Raw genomic sequence first — 17530 nt, 5'->3', positions numbered from 1 at the left:
CCCCTCTTATTTAATATCTGATTACTTGAACCATAGGTCTAACTTTGAGAACATACCTGTATCATGCCCCCCTGAAATGAGTTTGACTGAAATGACCTATTGTCAGTACTAAGAGACTGGATCAGTGAGATGAAACAACTTGTTAGCTCAATTTTTTAATATGTGAAACTCCCACGGAAGTTTCAGATGGGGGAGTGGGAGAGGTTTAGGGCAGACTCCCTGACCATCTGAATGTGCCACTTTAGCATGTAGATTATTTTGAGCTAAAGGCACTTGAGACCCAGTGGGCTCAAGAGAAACTTTGTCCCTCATTTAGCCACACAGAAGAATCCAAATTTGAGGTCTTTCCCATAATAAGGGTTATTAGCAGAGATAAATTTTATCTGAGTGACCCATCTGTATGGCAGGGCAAACATCTAATTACCAAACATCTGTTCTTCTTTTCACCCTGGAAATGTATTTCTTTGCTCTGAAATCCCAGACCCCTATTCCCCTCTTGTTCAGAATGACATATATACCTCATTCTGTCTGCCTGTCTTTGGCATTTCCATGTCTATGTGTATTCCCTATACATATGCCTATTATATTTTATTTTCTCCTGTTAATCTATCTCATATCAATTTGATTTTTAGTCCAGCCAAAAAGACCTTGAGTGGGCAGGAGTTCTTGCCTCCTGAGAGTAGTCCTTCTAAATCCTGATCCGGACTTTTTACTACAACTAAGCTCTTAAGTATTGCAAATCAAATGCCTATTGCTTCCTTTTACCAATCTGGGAATTCAGAAGGCTTTCAACTGCCTTGAAATCAATCATTTCCACTGTTTCTTTCCTTTCCTTATTTTTGATTTAAGACATTGAGTATATATTAAATGTCTGTGTGTTCATCATGATGGGAATGCAAAGAAACATGTTCCCTACTCATGAAGCACTTACAAGTGTTAGTTGAGAGTAGAAATACATATGATCATATTCATGGCAAGACATAATTATGGGGAAAATCCTGTGGATTTCCCCGAAGTTGGTGTGTAACAAAAGTTTATTCCCTTGTAGACCACAACTTTTTCATTTTTCAGTGAGACCTTTGAAGAATCCTTTAGCAAGGCTGCTTAACTAAAGAACAGAATTTTAACCGTATTAAGATGGGGCTGTCATTTTCAGTGGTATTTTTCTTTAAATGGAGCATAGCATCATCTTTGCATTGAACTAACTGGCCAACATAATTGGTGTAGTTTGTTTTTGTCTCTTTATGTCTTTGGGTTATAAGTTAAGGAATATGGATGGAACAACACAAACCAAATGGTTTTCCAACCAACCGTTCTGATGTGATGCACGAGAAATAGCCTCAGCCAGTCCTGGGAAGTGGTAAACTGTGATGAAGAGCATGGGATTTTTGTTAATAACCATTCATTAAGCAGATACTTATAAATATTTCTTGAGTCCTTACTATATACCATGCACTATTGAATACTCTGATGATATAGCAGTGAATAAAAGGGAAAGTGAATATAGAGCTTATGTTCCAGTGGGGCAGACAGGCAATGACCAATCGCTTAGAAAGTTCACATAGTAATGAGTGCTGTGCAAAGAAAAACGTGATTGATGATGAAGCACAGATGGGAGGATCCATGAAGCCTTCTGGGGAAATACGACCTTCAGGGTAAGACCCAAACGATAAGAAGGAGGTGGCAGGAAGACCTGGAGGAAGGGCAGGGAAGATGCTGCAGGCAGAAGGAGCATCAGGTGGAGAAGCCATGAGATCAGATGGGTCTGGGCACATTTCAGAAACAGAATTTAGGCTGGTGTGGCAAGAGCCTGCAGGAGAAGAGTTATAGGGCAGGGGGTGAGATCAGAGAGGCAGGCAGGGGCCTGGCCATGGCAGACTTTTTTGGCAGAATAAGAAGTTTGGTTTTAACTCCAAAGGCAATAGAAGCCACTGGAGGATTTTAAGCAGGGAGTCATATGATCCAATTTGCATTTTATTAAAAAAAATTTTTTTTTTCAATGTTTATTTATTTTTGGGACAGAGAGAGACAGAGCATGAACGGGGGAGGGGCAGAGAGAGAGGGAGACACAGAATCGGAAACAGGCTCCAGGCTCTGAGCCATCAGCCCAGAGCCTGACGCGGGGCTCAAACTCCCGGACCGCGAGATCGTGACCTGGCTGAGGTCAGGGACTTAACCGACTGCGCCACCCAGGCGCCCCCAATTTGCATTTTAAAAAGCACACTCTTGATGCTGTGACAAAAGTGAATTATAGGAAGGAGGGAGGGAAGCAAGGAGACCAGTTAGGATGCATGGGAGTATTCTAGATCAGAGATGGTGGCCTCTGAACAGGAGCAGAATGATAATACAGACAGACCTGATTACTTGACTCACTAGCAAGGAGAAACTGGTAAACTCTGGTTGCTAAGCCCTAATTTCCTCACCCATAAAAGCAGGTAGTAATATCCATCTTGCAGATTTGTTTGGGGGATTGCCTGAGATAAAACAGAGTGCCTGCTACAAAGCCAAAGGATAGCATGCTGGCAATCTAGATTGGGAGTCAGCAAACTGGCTCATTTGTTCCACCATTTGTTTTTGCTAATAAGTTTTATGTTAACATGACCATGCCCATTTGTTAGGCATGATCATTCTCACTGTACAACGGTGAGGTTGAGTAGTTGTAACAGAAACCATAGGGTCTGTAAAATCGAAAATACTTCATCTCTGACCCTTTATAGAAAGAGTTTGCTGACTGCGACCAAGACCGTAACAAAGAGTAGAAAGAATGTAAGACAGATGTACTATATCTATATACCTAGGAAGTGGTGCATTCAGAGAAATATTGGTGGCATGTCATGCAGTATATTTTTCAAGTGGTCTGTGAAAGAGAAGGCCCCAGCTATAAAGAGGCGATCAATAAAAGCATTTGAAATAAACTTAAAATGTCATTGTCATATAAACCAACAAATAATACCATGTAACATTCATATAATGTCTCTATCTTTCCATTCTGTTCATCAATAGTTTTATTAAAATCACTCACTATAGATCTATAAATTCAATGTAAAAGAGGATAAGTGATGGAGAGGATAAGCAATATATTTCAATTAATTGGAAGACCCATACCTAAAAGACAGAGTTCAGTCAGGCCGTCAACAAGTATTAATTTAGCATTAAGTACGTGCTAGGTCCAGTGTTAGGTGCTGGGATATATGGTGGTAGGCATATACTACTTCCAGCTTTCACGGTACTTTGAGTTTAATGTTTCCTTTTAGGGAAGACCTATAGGACAGTGTGTGAGTATCTTTGTGAGAAGAAAGTAAGACCCTCTCCTTCTTCAAGATACTTTATCTCCATCTATAGTAAATATTTTTAAAATATTGTTTTTCTTGCTCATCATCAGGGAAATACAAATCAAAACCACAAGGAGATACCAGCTCACACTGATCAGAATGGCTAAAATTAACAACTCAGATGTTGGCAAGGATGTGGAGAAAGAGCAACCCTATTGCACTGTTGTTGGGAATACAAACTGGTCCGGCCACTCTGGAAAACAGTGTGGAGGTTCTTCAAAATATTAAAAATAGAACTACCCTACAACCCAGCAATCGCAGTACAAGGTATTTACCCAAAAGATACAAAAATGCTGATTTGAAGGGGCACATGCACCCCAATGTTTATAGCAGTACTATCAACAATAGCCAAGTTATGGAAAGAGCCCACACGTCCATCAACTGATGAATGGATTAAGAAGATGTGGTATACAATGGAATACTGCTTGGCGATGAAAAGGGATGAAGTTTTGACAATTGCAACAATGTGGATGGAACTGGAGGGTATTGTGCTAAGTGACATAAGTCAGAGAAAGGCAGATACATGATTTCACTCATATGTGGAATTTGGGAAACTTAACAGGTGATCATAGGGGAAGGGAAGGAAAAAAAAGATAGAGAGGGAGGCAAACCACAAGAGACTCTCAAATACAGAGAACAAATTGAGGGTTGATGAGGGGCGGGGGAGGGGAAGGGTTAAATAGTTGATGGGCATTAAGGAGGGCACTTTTTGGGATGAGCACTGGGTGTTATATGTAAGTGATGAGTCACTGGGTTCTACCCCTGAAGCCATGCATGCTAACTAAGTCGAGAATAAAAAAATATATATAGTGGTTTTCTTAGGGCTATCTGCCAAAAACATGTAATATAAATATTCAACTCTACAGTAACTGCAATGTGAATGGCACCTGGGTGTGGCGCCCTTTTGCAGTACAGAAACTTGCTCAATTATATGCAGAAGTACAAGTATTTAGATGAGAAAGTGACTATAATATTATAAAGAAGGGACAGCCCTGGACTGAAGAGTGTGAAGACTGTTTCACTGGTTGTCAGTTTTAACTAAGTCGGTGATCCCTAAGTTGGGTTGTGTCAGTATCCTAAGAGTGTCCACAAGAATTTCATATGACTCTCTAAACCTTTTAATGCAAAATTTGAACAAGCTACACACTGTTCTTGAAAGAGTGGACAAGGGGAAGAGCAGGCAAAATAAAACCATCAGTTATAGGATGTCTTTGCGATGGGAAAGTTGATGCTCTTGGAGGGCACAGCTGGTTTGGGGGCAGTGTTGGGGAGTTGTGCTGTTGTGTTTCCATTTTCATCAAGTTGAACTTATTTATTTACTTATTTTCCAGTTTGAATTTAAAAACTCAGACTGGAAGTTCAAGGTTTTATATCACACAGTGATATATAATTAGAATCCCTAGATGCAGGAGTCCTGCAGAAGGCTACTCGAAACAGCTGTATAAAACACAAAGGCTGAAACTAGGCGATTCCATGGGAGCTGGGAGCAAAGCATGTAAGGAGTAGGTCAAGGAGCTTCATGGTTATTATTTCCCTTGGCTCAGGCCAAAGATGCAAACACCTGAATTAAAAGATCTTGGTTCTGGTTTATCAGAATTAAAAGGAAGAGAGCAAAAGAAGCAACAGGGAACTAAAAGGAGTATGTGGGGAAAAAGAAAACATTTTAAAGGAAAATCTGTTCCTTTTTAATCTCCCAATCCCGTTCTCAAGGTGTCATTTTCTTTCACTCCTTTCCTCTTGTGTCCTAGGTGCCATGTCAATGAACAACTCAATTTGCCTCTTTCCTTTACTTTCCTAAGAACCCTCAATCAGAATCATGCAGCTTATTTCAGTGGGAATTCAGCCAAGGGTAATAAGGGAAGTTTGCTTTTCCTTCTTACTATGAGGCTGAAATTTATCAATTTATTTCTCATTGCTAATTAGTTTTGCTTTATGGTAACTTTTTATATGTATTTTTAAGGATTGATATTACTATTATTCATACCATCATCACTTTATGTGTTTTTGAAATTCCAGACCAAAGTACGGGGAAGTGATAAATCATGTTAATTGGAATATGGAAATAGAGTTTACCACACTGATCTTTTCTATAACTCTACTATGAAGTTTATTATGATTCTGATTATGATTATTACCCTTTTTTGTAAACTATTTTGTGATTGGGTTTTTTTAAGTTTTATTTTTAAGTAAGTAATATCTATATTCAACGTGGGGCTCAAACTCATGATCCCGAGATCAAGAGTCACATGCTCTACCAACTGAACCAGCCAGGTGCCCCATGTGATTGGGTTTTTAAAATATGTTGAGTCAAGGGGTGCCTGGGTGGCTCAGTCGGTTGAGCGTCCGACTTTGGCTCAGGTCATGATCTCCCAGTTTGTGAGTTTGAGCCCTGCGTCGGGCTCTGTGCTGACACCTTGGAGCCTGGAGCCTGCTTTGGATTCTGTGTCTCCTTCTCTCTCTGCCCTTCCCCCACTTGTGCCCTGTCTCTCTATCAAAAATAAATAAAATATAAAATATGTTGAGTCAGACAATGTTTCTCATTCCATAGGAGATACCCGAATAATCCCTATTTCCTTTGAAACGTTGAAGAAATTTAAGGAATTAAGTGATGGAAGTAGACACTAAAATATGTTATTTAACCGTATTCTAAATGGGATTGTAAAAACTTACTCAATACACAAACATTGTCTTCTCATTCCAGTTGACTTTGATAAAAACATTGCTAAGCCATGATCTTTACTGTATATTTAGAAGTATGAGTTTCTACCCAGTAGAGACCATAAATGGGGAGAAAGGCCAAAAGCCACAAGAGAAAAAACATTTTGGTTCAGCTTTGTGCTTGGTGAGCTGTTTTCTCTCATAAAATTTACAAATTAAGGGACATATTCCTATATACATTCATAGTCCCCATGGGTAGTGGTAACCAAGTATGTTTCTTTTGAGAAATGTTTTTTTTTATTACTTGCTTATCTTGTGAAACAAATACACATTCACTAACCATAATCTCCTGAACTTAGAAAAAAAAATCTTTCTCACAGGCAAAAACTTTCTGTAGTAACTCTTATTTCCCTGCTAATTACAGATTCCATAGACATCATGCAAAAAATCAACTTTTCTCATTTGCTAATGTCCAGGTGGGAAATTTCTACTGTTTAAACACACTTGTGAGTTAGAGTCTGATTATAGTAGAAATTACTCTGGAAGGAATAGAGTGTCTAATTGAAGTTGTGGGGAAATATATAAATGTAGAAGCAGCAAAGGTATGACAGGGTAAGAGCCCTTCTAGTGGTGGTTCTTGAAGTAACATTAGGTGACTTAAGGACAAGGTATTCACTACTTCTGTTAACACTGAGGAAAATGTTTACATCTATTGCCAGTGCTTGTATCCTCTAAACCCTTGTTAATTTTTTTTTTTTATTGAAGAGAGAGGGTTCAGGCAGAATACAGAATAAATCAAGAAATTTACAATAATTTGTTTTCATCATATCTGTTGGGTGCAAGTGAAAGTGGTTTTCCATTAACATAGTAAGATAATATTTCTTTTAAAAATAAATTTGTGAGCTAAGAGTAAGTTAATGTAAATGAAAATATTAAGTAATAAAGGTGATACACAAATATGGCAAGTATTGTGAAGTGATAGAGTTCAGAATATTCCATTAGAGTTCTCTTAAAAGAGGTTAAATTATCTTCAACCCAGATTTCTTCCAACTTCTTTTTTATCTTTCCTTCTTTCCTCTTTCCTCCTCTGATATATTCTACTCTCAATGATTCAACAGCATGTACTGAGCCCATGTGTAGTGTCTGACATTGTGTTGGTTACTGTGAACACAGAAATACAGAGATTAATACATCATCATCTTCACTTTCAACCTGCTCAGTCTCACTGCAGACACAGTTATGCAAACAATTATTATACAATGAGAAATCTGATGTGCATGCACGGTATAGTGTAGCCCAGAGGAGGGACAGCCATGCGGGAAGCAGGGAAAGGTATCGGGTTTCGACCTTGGGAATCAGTCCGATGAAATAATAGTCCAAGTTCATAAATATATCCTTAATCTATTCAGCAAACCTCTATTGAGCCTGATGTTGTGTTAAATACTGGGGATTTGGACATGAAAAAGATACAGTTGACACTTCAAGACGCTTTTGATTATAAGGGGAGACAGATAAGGAAAACAATGGTTATATAGATCTATATACCTTATCTGAAACTTTTGAAGGCAGATGAGTGTCACAATCCTGAATTTTTAGAATGTTATAAGGTGCACATATTGTATACTGCATAACAGCCATAAAAGCGTATGGAGCAGTACCCCACAATGAAAATATGTGACTATTCACACTAAATGGAATAAAGACTATAAATAGCCTCACATCAATTTGGTGTAGGTTATTAGTTATTGTAACATTTAAGATTTCTGAATTCAGAAGAGGGTGGATCTGTTCTTTAAAATAACCACAGTTATGTTGCCAGTTGTTTTGGAAGAACAAAGAAAGGGTGATGAAACACATTAAAAAAAATTTTTTTAAGTCATCTCTAAAACCAACGTGGGGCTCAAACTCATGACCCTGAGATCAAGAGTCACAAGCTGTACCAACTGAGCCAGCCTGGTGCCCCGAACCACATTCTAATTGAAAAGTTGTTAGGGAAGCCTTCCTTAAAGATGTATTTTCTGAATGGGGTCTTGCTGGATGAATAGGAGTTAACCCCACAGAGACAATGGAGAAGACAAAGGACTGGAGGCTGGGGCAAAGGGTTTTCTAGGCAGTAGGGACAGCCTGTAGAAAGACAATGGACTTAGTGTTTGGGGGGAAATGATTCAGAATGGCCAGGTGAAGGTGTGTCTGAGACAGAGACAGAGAAGAGCATGGAGATGGAAATGCTGATGGAGAACAGCTGAGATCAGGTAGACGCAGTGGTCAGGGCCCCTTGCTAAATCTCACCTTTATCCTGAAGCATAAAGAGAGCTAGTGTGAGATTTTAACAGCATGTAGTCATGTGAACAGATTTGAAATTATAGAAAAATCATAATATTGGATGACAGAGCTGAACCACTACACAAATTCAGGCTTCTGTGGTTGTCTAATGAGAGATGAACAGAAAATGCAAGTTGACATGGTTTGCATATAGCAATTGCTCAATAACTTGTAGCGATTGGAAGGGCAAAGGCAAGGGTGTAGTGGGGGAAGACTTAGAGATATTTCAGGGAATTATCTAGGACTCAGTATCTGATTGGACTAGGAGACAGGGGGTGCAGAGCCTCCTCCCCTCCAAGACCTGCAAGTCTCCTCTCCTGGTTTCAGGGTCCCTGTTGCTTGGCATTCCATTTTGGACATGATGAAGTATGGGTTTGGGGATTAGGGAAATTATCTCCATTGGATTAGGGAGTCATCATGTGGAAGCTGAAGCCTTGATGTGGATGAGATCACAGAGAGACAGTGCCTGTATGAGAAGAAAGGAAGACTGAGGTCAAAGTCCAAGAAAATACTTAAGGAGAAGGAAAAGAAACTGTTGACCACTTAATTGCCCTAGAAAGATCAACTGAGACAAAGTCTGGAAAACTCCACAATGGACATGACCAATAGGATGTCAAATGTGATTTTAAAAGAGCAGTTTCAGTCACTGAAGAGGGGCAGAGAGCGACTCTGACAGAGGACTGTGCAAGGGACCACCGTCCTTTTAAGACACCTGGCTGTGATGGGAGGGACAGAGAGCAGAAGGCCAAAATTAGAAGCGGTCATGGGGTGGTATGGGAAGATTTGGGTTTAATTTTAGTTTTTAAAGGTAGGAGTGCTGCCAGACACCCAGCTTTTCCAGTGGTGTCACAGCCTGCCTCTGGATGAGAAGTGTTGAAGCTGAACACGAGTGTTTCTCAGAAGCAGACGGACCGATAAACAGACTGGACTGGAAGAGCTCTGCAAGAGAGCACAACTTTCTAGGCTCGGCTCTTGTGCTAACTTGTTGTGCTGACTTCCTGCTGGGCTTTTGCACCTTCCTCCCTCGTTTGTCTATCTGGTTGGCTCCTTGCTACTTGTTTAAGATAGCTTTTATGGCTGTAAGGGTGCCTGCAAGCTGGCTTGTAAAATACCTATGTTTGTGCAGGATTTACCAAAGAGATGCTCTTCCCAAGCTACCCCATTCGTTTAGCCTGAATTGTGTGTTTCTTACATTTGACTGAGCCCAACTGATTCCTGAGCAGCTGAGGGGATAACGCACCAGGCTGGGCACAGTAAAGATGTAAGAAGACAGAGCATTTGCCTCTCTGGACCTCATAATCCAAGATATGGGAGTGTTTTGTAAATAATGGTAGCACTGGCTCTTAAAACTTTTGGAGGATATGTAGATCTCTTTGAAAAGTTGAATTTAATATAAAATTTCAGAGTGTGTGTGGACATGCTGAATTCTGAAGTGGTTTTCATTTATTTAATAAGGATTTTTAAAAATGTTTATTTATTTTTGAGAGAAAGAAACAGAGTGCAAGTGGGGGAGGTGCAGAGAGAGAGGGAGACACAGAATCTGAAGCAGGCTCCAGGCTCTGAGCTGTCAGCACAGAGCCCCATGCTGTGCTTGAACTCACACACCATGAGATCATGACCTGAGCCAAAGTTGGACGCTTAACTGACTGAGCCACCAGGTGCCTCTGAAGTGGTTTTTAAAACTCAAGTTAAGAATGCCCAAACTATAGAGTCGTTAGTGCTCTATTGGTTTGTAACCTTGGCCGAAATAATCTTTCTGAGACTCAATTTCCAGATTGTACTGCCTGTCTTGCAAAGATTTGGGGAGGACTAAATGTGATATTATGAGTATGATGCTTAGCACAGAGCCCAACATAAAGCTGGTGCAAATAAATGTTATTTCAGCTTTATGTGCGTTACAAAGGAAGTGAGCTAGGTGTTAAAATAGAGGCACAGCTAACTCACTACTTTCTGGTTAAGGAGTTATTCTGGCATCTAGTTGATGAAAACATTGTGCATTTCAATCATCTCATACCTACCTCTAGAATTTTGTTTTATCTCAGTCCCACCTGAATTATTACTATCTTTATTTACATAATTTAAAAACACTTACATATACTTGCTTAAAAAGGAAACTGGATCCCTACCATAAATAGAAAACCACTTTCACTTGCCATAAATAGAAAGTAACAGTAACAATAAACAATGAAACTAAACAATGAAAATTTAACAATGCTATAAATTCTAGTTAGATACCAGTGCTCCCCTAGGGCTTTGAGCTTGGGACCTGCTCTTTGATAAACAGTTTAGTGTCAGAACACTTTCTTCTGGTTATAATCAGAAGAACTGGAAGAGAACTGAAAAGGAAATAACTTTCCCGCCAGTGTGATTCGCTGTTCTTTAATGCCCCGGCCCTGCTCGGTGCACGGACTGAACGCATCTCCCCTGACTCCAGTGACAGGCTCTCCCCCTTCGAGAGACATTGCTTCACACCCCGATCTGAATCTGAATAATAAATGTTGTGGGGGGAAGCCTCCTGAATCCAACTGTCCCTCGGCCTGGTCCAGGACAGGAGCTCTGCAAGCCTGGTTATTTAAGCCTCTAGAAACAAGGCCACTCAGAGGTCCTGTCCCCTATTTCTTTGCTAGATCAGGCTCAGCGCCTACCTATCTCGGACGGCTCTGGAATTTTATTTTTTAACTGGACAAGTAGCCGAAGCATTCTGTGTGCTGCCGGAACCCCGGTGGGGAGGACGGGAGGCTGTGGACACTGTTTTGAAGCTGTCTGCCTGGCAGACACGGCTTCTGTATGGGTTATATGCTATAGATTGATAATAATAAAAAAGCAAAAGCAGCATTGCTCAATGATTTTACTCACCTGAGCTTCAATAAGCACCAATTAATCAAAGAATCAGAGACTTTTATTACTATTTTGTTACAATGGACGTGGCTAGAGGAACTGTATTCAGCAGCCCGCGGGAACCAGGACTTGCCCTCCCTCCCTTCCCGGAGCTACCTCGGCTCCCCTCCTCCCCAGGTAAGGCCCCCCACCCCACAGCCCCCGCTCCGCGCCCGCGGCCGCTCCGACCCCCCGAGCGCCCGCCGACTGGGCATGCTCGCCCGGGCCGGGCGGCCAGCGGGGCGCGGGCTCGGCCCTCCGCCGCGCCCCTACCTGAGGTGAGGCCCGCCCCCCGCACACCGGCCCGGGCTGGCACCTGGCGGGCGCTGCGGACACGGCAGGGGGAGGAGACAGCCGTGGGGCGGGCGCCGCGGGGCCGCGCGTGGCGTTGCCGAGCCGCAGCCGAACTTTCTCCCCAGAAGTCCCGCTTTTGGGGTCAGGAGGAGCGGGGCGGGGAGCGGAGAGCGGAGTTCCTGGAAGGAGCGGCGGCCGCAGCTCGGCAACATGGCCTCCTCCACCTCCTCCTCTCCGGCCGGGGCCGAGAGCACCCCTCCTGCGCAGGTGAGCGCCGCCCCGCCCCCCCTACCTGTGGCTTCCTTCGCGGCGGGGGCGCGCGGGCGGCCGGGGGCCGGGGGCGGCGGGGGCCTCGGGGCGCCGGGGGCTGCCTGGACTCCTGCGCTCCGGGGTGCGCCGGGCGGCCCCGGCCAGGCGAGCGGAGGGGGAGCGGATCCCCGCGGGTCGTGGGGTTCTGGCTGCGCCGAACTGAAGCCGCGGCTCGGGGCGGAGGCGTGAGCAGTGCTGGTGTGCCCCGGCGCTCGAGCATCCCCGGGAAGGACGGAGGAGGGCCCGAGGGTCTCGGGCTTCTGCTTCGAAACGTTTGCCGCTTAGAAAAGCGCGGCCCAGGGCTCGGGACGCGCTCATCTCTTGGGCTTCCAGTCTCTGGGCTTTTCTGGTCTGGGCTCGCCCCTCCAACTCCGTGCCAGGCTGAACCCTTCGTAGGGACAAGACCGAAGTAGGCTGCGGGTTTGGCCGGCAGGAAATCACCTGGTGCTGAAAGTTACCTTCAGAATTAGTCTGCCCTTTTTTTTTTTTTTTTTTTTAAAGGTGAGTCAAGATACTTCGTTTTAACCCAGTAAGAAAACAAAATATACCTAAAGGTTGGGACATAGATGAAAGGCAGACCTGTACGGATGTAGTGGCAGTGCCTGGGGATGGCTTGGGGTGGGATTACCTCCTCCTCTAATCTTCGACCGCCTGCCATAGGCATGCAAGTGAAACACGAGGTAAAAACCGGGTGCGTGATGTGCAAAACCACAGCTTCCAGATAAGTCTCCTTCCTCCCACCCCACACTCCCGAGCGGATTGCCACCTTTTAGCCCAGAGGCGTTCAGCGGCAATTTTGCAGCTGCCATTGGGTGTATAATATAGGATAATTGGTTTAAAACACTTGCGTATGTTTTCACGTTCATAGAGTGCCGACGGAAGTGGCCTCGAGAAACAGTAGTTGTCTTTGGGGAGGACCCGGGGAGGGGGGGAGGGGGAGGGGGAAGGGAGACTTAATTGCACGTACCTTTGGGGACCTTTTTCTTTTTTAACCATGTGCATGCAAGATCTATTTTAGAAAAATGAGAACTACCACCTTAAAAAAAATGAGGTATGTGTGAGTAGCCTTGAAGGCAATAGTTTACTTAGTTTCAGATTACGTAGAATTTCGCTTGAAACATACAAATCTTCTAGCCCTTATCATGTCTCCTTTAGTTGCCAAAATCCTCAGGGAATCAAGGGGACGTCTTCAAAAGAAGACCCTTAAGTCTTGGCAAAGTTAATAGGTGGTTTCTATTGCTAATTTGATTCTGAATTTTAATTTTGCTTGTTTGAAAATTAAGTGTGGCTTCTCTAATTTTGGAAGAGACCACTTTCCATTTAAACGCACGTTTGGGAGTCATCCTAAGGTTGTAACCAGACCTTATTCCAGGAGGGTAGGCCACGCAGATAGGCTGGAGTAGGAAAATTGGAGGGAGACGGTCTCAGAGTGGACACGGATTGCTGCCTTAGCAGTTCTGGCATCCTTACAATCTGCTGACCTGGGCTCAATCGGGAGCATCTTGAAGGCAGCAGATTTTCAATATTGAAAATGGATGTAAAATTAAAATCACAGCTCTGAAATGAAAACTGAAAATAAAACAATCTCTTGAGCATCTCAACACAGCCACTAATATCTAGAGGGCCCATTTCTCTTAGTTCTCAGATCAGTGGAGGATGAATAAGTGAGTTGTGAATCTGAGCTGTAGTTAAGTCAATGATGAACCATTTATGATGGTTCTGTGTTCTTTTTGTTAAAGCATAAATAAATATCTGTTTTGTAATCTACACAGTGATATGTTAGGCTCCATAGCAGAGAATGTGGCTCAATGTCCTTCAGACAATGTAAAGACCAGTCAGGGTGTTTTGGAATCCAAGGAAACACTGTGGATTCTGAATTTGTTTGCATTTTTGTGGTGGTGGTTACATTAGGACTGTGGTTTTCCTTTATTCAGTATTTAAAAAAGTTTTTTTCCTTATACGGTGTTAATGGAGCAAGTGAGTCTGCTTAATTCTAGATTAATATTTTGGTAATTGAAAATAATATAATTTCTCTGGACTCTCAGGGTTGTTCTTAGCTTGATTTCTGATTAGTAACTTGTTTGTTTCAAATTTTTTTGTAGAATGTGTTACTATAATTATAGGAAATCAGTATAATCCAAATTAGAGAGCCTGTGAAATTCTAGCCTATGCAAGTGGCATTTTTACTTTTTTGAATAAAGTAAATACTTGAAATTAATGATACCAATTAACCTGACACTTTTATACCCGAGTGTTTATGAGTTAATAAATTTTAATTGAAATGTTTAGCCTTGCTACACTGTCTCCAAAGTTACTAAAGTCTACCCTTCTGAGAAGATCAAGGTTACTAATAATCTAATCAGATCTGAAGTAACCTTTCCATGTATATATTGACGGGTCTGTTCATATAACTCTACCCTTGGATCTTACAATGTGAATGCCAGGGAGGTGTTGGGTTAATGCTGGAACAATAAAAGTATCTGGAATAGGGCCATTTAATTTTGATTTTTCGTTTCATCCTCTGTCAACAGTTTAAATTTGTGAAAACAGCTTACATTTTTTAAATTGCCTTCTATCCATGATATAATTTTTAAGATTAATTTGATATTACCTACTTTCTTTTAGACATTTAAAACTCTTATTATTATTACTTTTAATTAAAAATTTTTATTTATTGGGGCGCCTGCGTGGCTCAGTTGGTTAAGCGTCTGACTCTCGGTTTCAACTCAGGTCATGATCTCACGGTTTTGTGGGTTCAAGCTCCACATCAGGCTCTGCGCTGACAGTGTGGAGCTGCTTGGGATTCTCTCTCTCTGCCCCTCCCCTACTCACACTGTCTCTGGCTCTCAAAATAAATAAGTGAACTTAAAAAATAAAACAAAATTAAATTTATTATTATTTTTACCTACAGGACTTTTTTTTTTAAGTACTAGAAACCCAACTGGTTAGTTATAAATTGAAAGTTCCTACAAAGTTAAGTGCAGTCTCTGAGTATGTTTTTTTTTTCTGACTGGACCGTAAAGGATGTGGTAACATCTTCAAAATCTATAGTCACGGTTGAAGTACTCCTGGACACTTGTCTCAGTGTGTTTGAAAGTGGGCAGACTTTCAAACAGATTTATCTTCCAATTGATTTGTGTCTCCCATATCTTCCAATGGATTTATATTCAAAAGGACAAAGATATTTCCAGGAACCAATCAGGTTCCTGTTGGAGTGAGATAAATGGCACCAAAATAGAATCGATTCTTCCATGTTTTATAGAAATTACTCCTGAATTTCCTCTTTGGGAAAGTCCCATATGGATTGATTAGCAAGTATCTTATATTGGGCAGGAAGAAAGCAGGTACATGAAAGTCATGTGCTTTCAGACCTAAGTAGATGGTAGTATTTTTTTGGGAAAAACTGTCTTTAGTACTTCATAATGTATATTATTAATAAGCAGAGATTAAGTGAACTAGCGTTTGGAGTTAGAAAAAAGAAATATTGAAAAATTGGCCCTAGCATGCATTTTGTTTTCTGGGTAGGGCATGAATATTCAGAAGTGGCCTGGTAGATGAAAGAGGCAGAATTGAAGTTAATTGAAATGCCATTGTAGAATAAAGAATTGTGTGTTGCTGAATTGGAAAGGCTGTTTCCTAAAGTGTTTTAGAGATAGCTACGGTGATTCATTAGTAGCTATTTTGTCCCTCTAGCACCACTGCATTCTTGCCCTATGCAGTTCCTCTGGGTAATGTGAAGACTTCATGCCAATAGTCTGCCATGCAAGAGTCTGCTACTGTTCTCCCCTTTGTTCATATCATGACATTTTATGTGCAACCTTGGCAAAAAGCAGTTCTGTGACTGCAGCTTTGCTCGTTAGCATCGAACACAGGGCTTGACACACAGTAGGCCTTCAGTGAATGTTTGTCGAATGAATGATAGAGTAAATGATGAAAAGGATCTGGCATTCAGATTCAGGAACAGATTTAGCCATTTGAACAATACTTTGGAGCTCCTATCAAGTGAAAAGCACTCTGTGTTGCACAGTCTTGGTTTTTACTCTCAAGAAGTTCATAATCCAACTTACTTACATTTGCATAGGACAAGACCTACATAGAGCCAGTACTGGAAATTTTTCCATGCATAGATTTTTTATTTAATCGTGTGCCATGTGCCTGATTTTAGTTTGGGCTTTTAGTGTATAATCAAGAAGGGGAAATGTAGACAAAAGCACCTAAGAGTTTTAGGATGGCATCAGGAATGGAGAGACTTTACATTTCCTAGTTTCTGCACTGAAAAAATGCTGCAGAATAGAAATGTGTGAAAAGCCACAGAGAACTATATGGAAAGGTGCTTCTAACTTTTTCTTGTTAATGGCTGTCTAATATCCACAGTGTGGATAGGCCATAATTTATTTACTGTTTTACCTATTAATAAACATTTACCTTGCTTCCAGTTTTTTGACCTCAATACACAGTGCTGCAAATAAATGTCCTTACACATAAAAAAAAAATTTGTAATCCAATTGGATGGAGAAGACATATGCATCTTTAATTATAGCAGCCATGATTTCTTGTGCCTTTCATGGTGGATACTGTATACCTTAGCGCAAACATTAGGGTAGGGTTTATTACCTCACCCCATTTTCTACACAAAGAAACTGAGCTTTCATAGTTTCACAGAAAGGCTGTGCAAGTTGTAATTTGGTAAGGGCCGAAACTGGATTGGAACTCCTGTCTGCTTGAGCAATGGGCAGAGCAATGATGATGCAACCAGGAAGCCAGGAATGGAGTCCCCATAATCCAGCTAACTAGCACTGTGACCTCAGAATCTTACCACCTCTTTGGCTTTGCTTTCTCTCCTGGAAAGAGAGCTGGAATAAATGGTTTCTAAGCTGTAGTCCAGCTCAATTAGTCTATGATTTAAAAAAAAAATTAAATGCTAAGAGAGAGGTGTAGATAATTAGTAATAAAGTGATATATTTCCTTGTTTCTCGGAAGCATTTCCCCCTCATATTTTGGCATTCCTGATGTTAAGATAATTGCCTGAATGTTGAGAGCTTTTAAGTTTATTATATATTGTTTATTTTAAATGATTTATTTTTCTCAGAAAATCAGATTTTAAAGAAATAGTGCTTTTTTGCAATTGATGATATCTTGCAGCATAAGGCATTTAATAGTTCCAGGGAGAAAATAGATTATCTCAGTGAGTTTGGGCTGATAATTGAACACTCACCAAGGACAAAGGATTTGAATGGAGTATAAAAGAAGAGGAATACTTCATATGTAGGTGGAAAGCAGTTGGGATAGCTGCTTGGACTCTGTGGGTCCTTTAGGTTTCCTCCCTTCCTTCCTTCTCTTCTTCCTTCCTCCCTCCCTCCTTTCCGCCCATTCTTCCTTCAATTTGAGAGGTAATCAGTGGTATACTGGTAAACTGCCTCTCAAAAAAAAAAAAAAAAAAGGCCCTGATTTATAGCGTTTGTCCATTTCTGGGATGTAAATATAAGAATTCTGGTCGCCAATTCCGACGTGTGTGGGGAGTGGGGTTTCCCCTATGCAAACAAGCAATGCAGTAGGGTGTCCTATCATTCAACTAATTTTCCACATTGTCTGCCCAGTCGTAGCATCAGAGCCCACAGGTTAAAGGCTACCCACTGCACTACTACCTCCCATATCAGTTTAAGCCCGAGTTATCAACTGTGCTTCTGACCAACTGGCTATAAACGGGAGGGTCTTATAACCCCCTCTTTGGGTTTGAT

The 17530-nt window shown here is 41.5% G+C and overlaps 1 protein-coding gene across 1 annotated transcript in view; it reads left to right on the top strand.

Annotated features, from left to right (window-relative positions):
• The first annotated feature begins 11514 nt into the window (after positions 1-11514).
• Positions 11515-17530, top strand: part of ANK3 (ankyrin 3) — a 697552-nt gene continuing 691536 nt past the window's right edge. The window contains exon 1 of the mRNA XM_043596402.1: positions 11515-11750. Coding sequence (XP_043452337.1) covers positions 11694-11750 — 57 coding nt within the window. The 5' untranslated portion in view covers positions 11515-11693. The remainder of the gene's footprint in view (positions 11751-17530) is intronic.

This window comes from Prionailurus bengalensis, chromosome D2, assembly GCF_016509475.1.
Source record: "Prionailurus bengalensis isolate Pbe53 chromosome D2, Fcat_Pben_1.1_paternal_pri, whole genome shotgun sequence".
Lineage (NCBI taxonomy): Eukaryota > Metazoa > Chordata > Mammalia > Carnivora > Felidae > Prionailurus > Prionailurus bengalensis.
The sequence above is the reverse complement of the archived record's forward strand: the minus strand, read 5'-3'. Positions and strand labels throughout refer to the sequence as shown.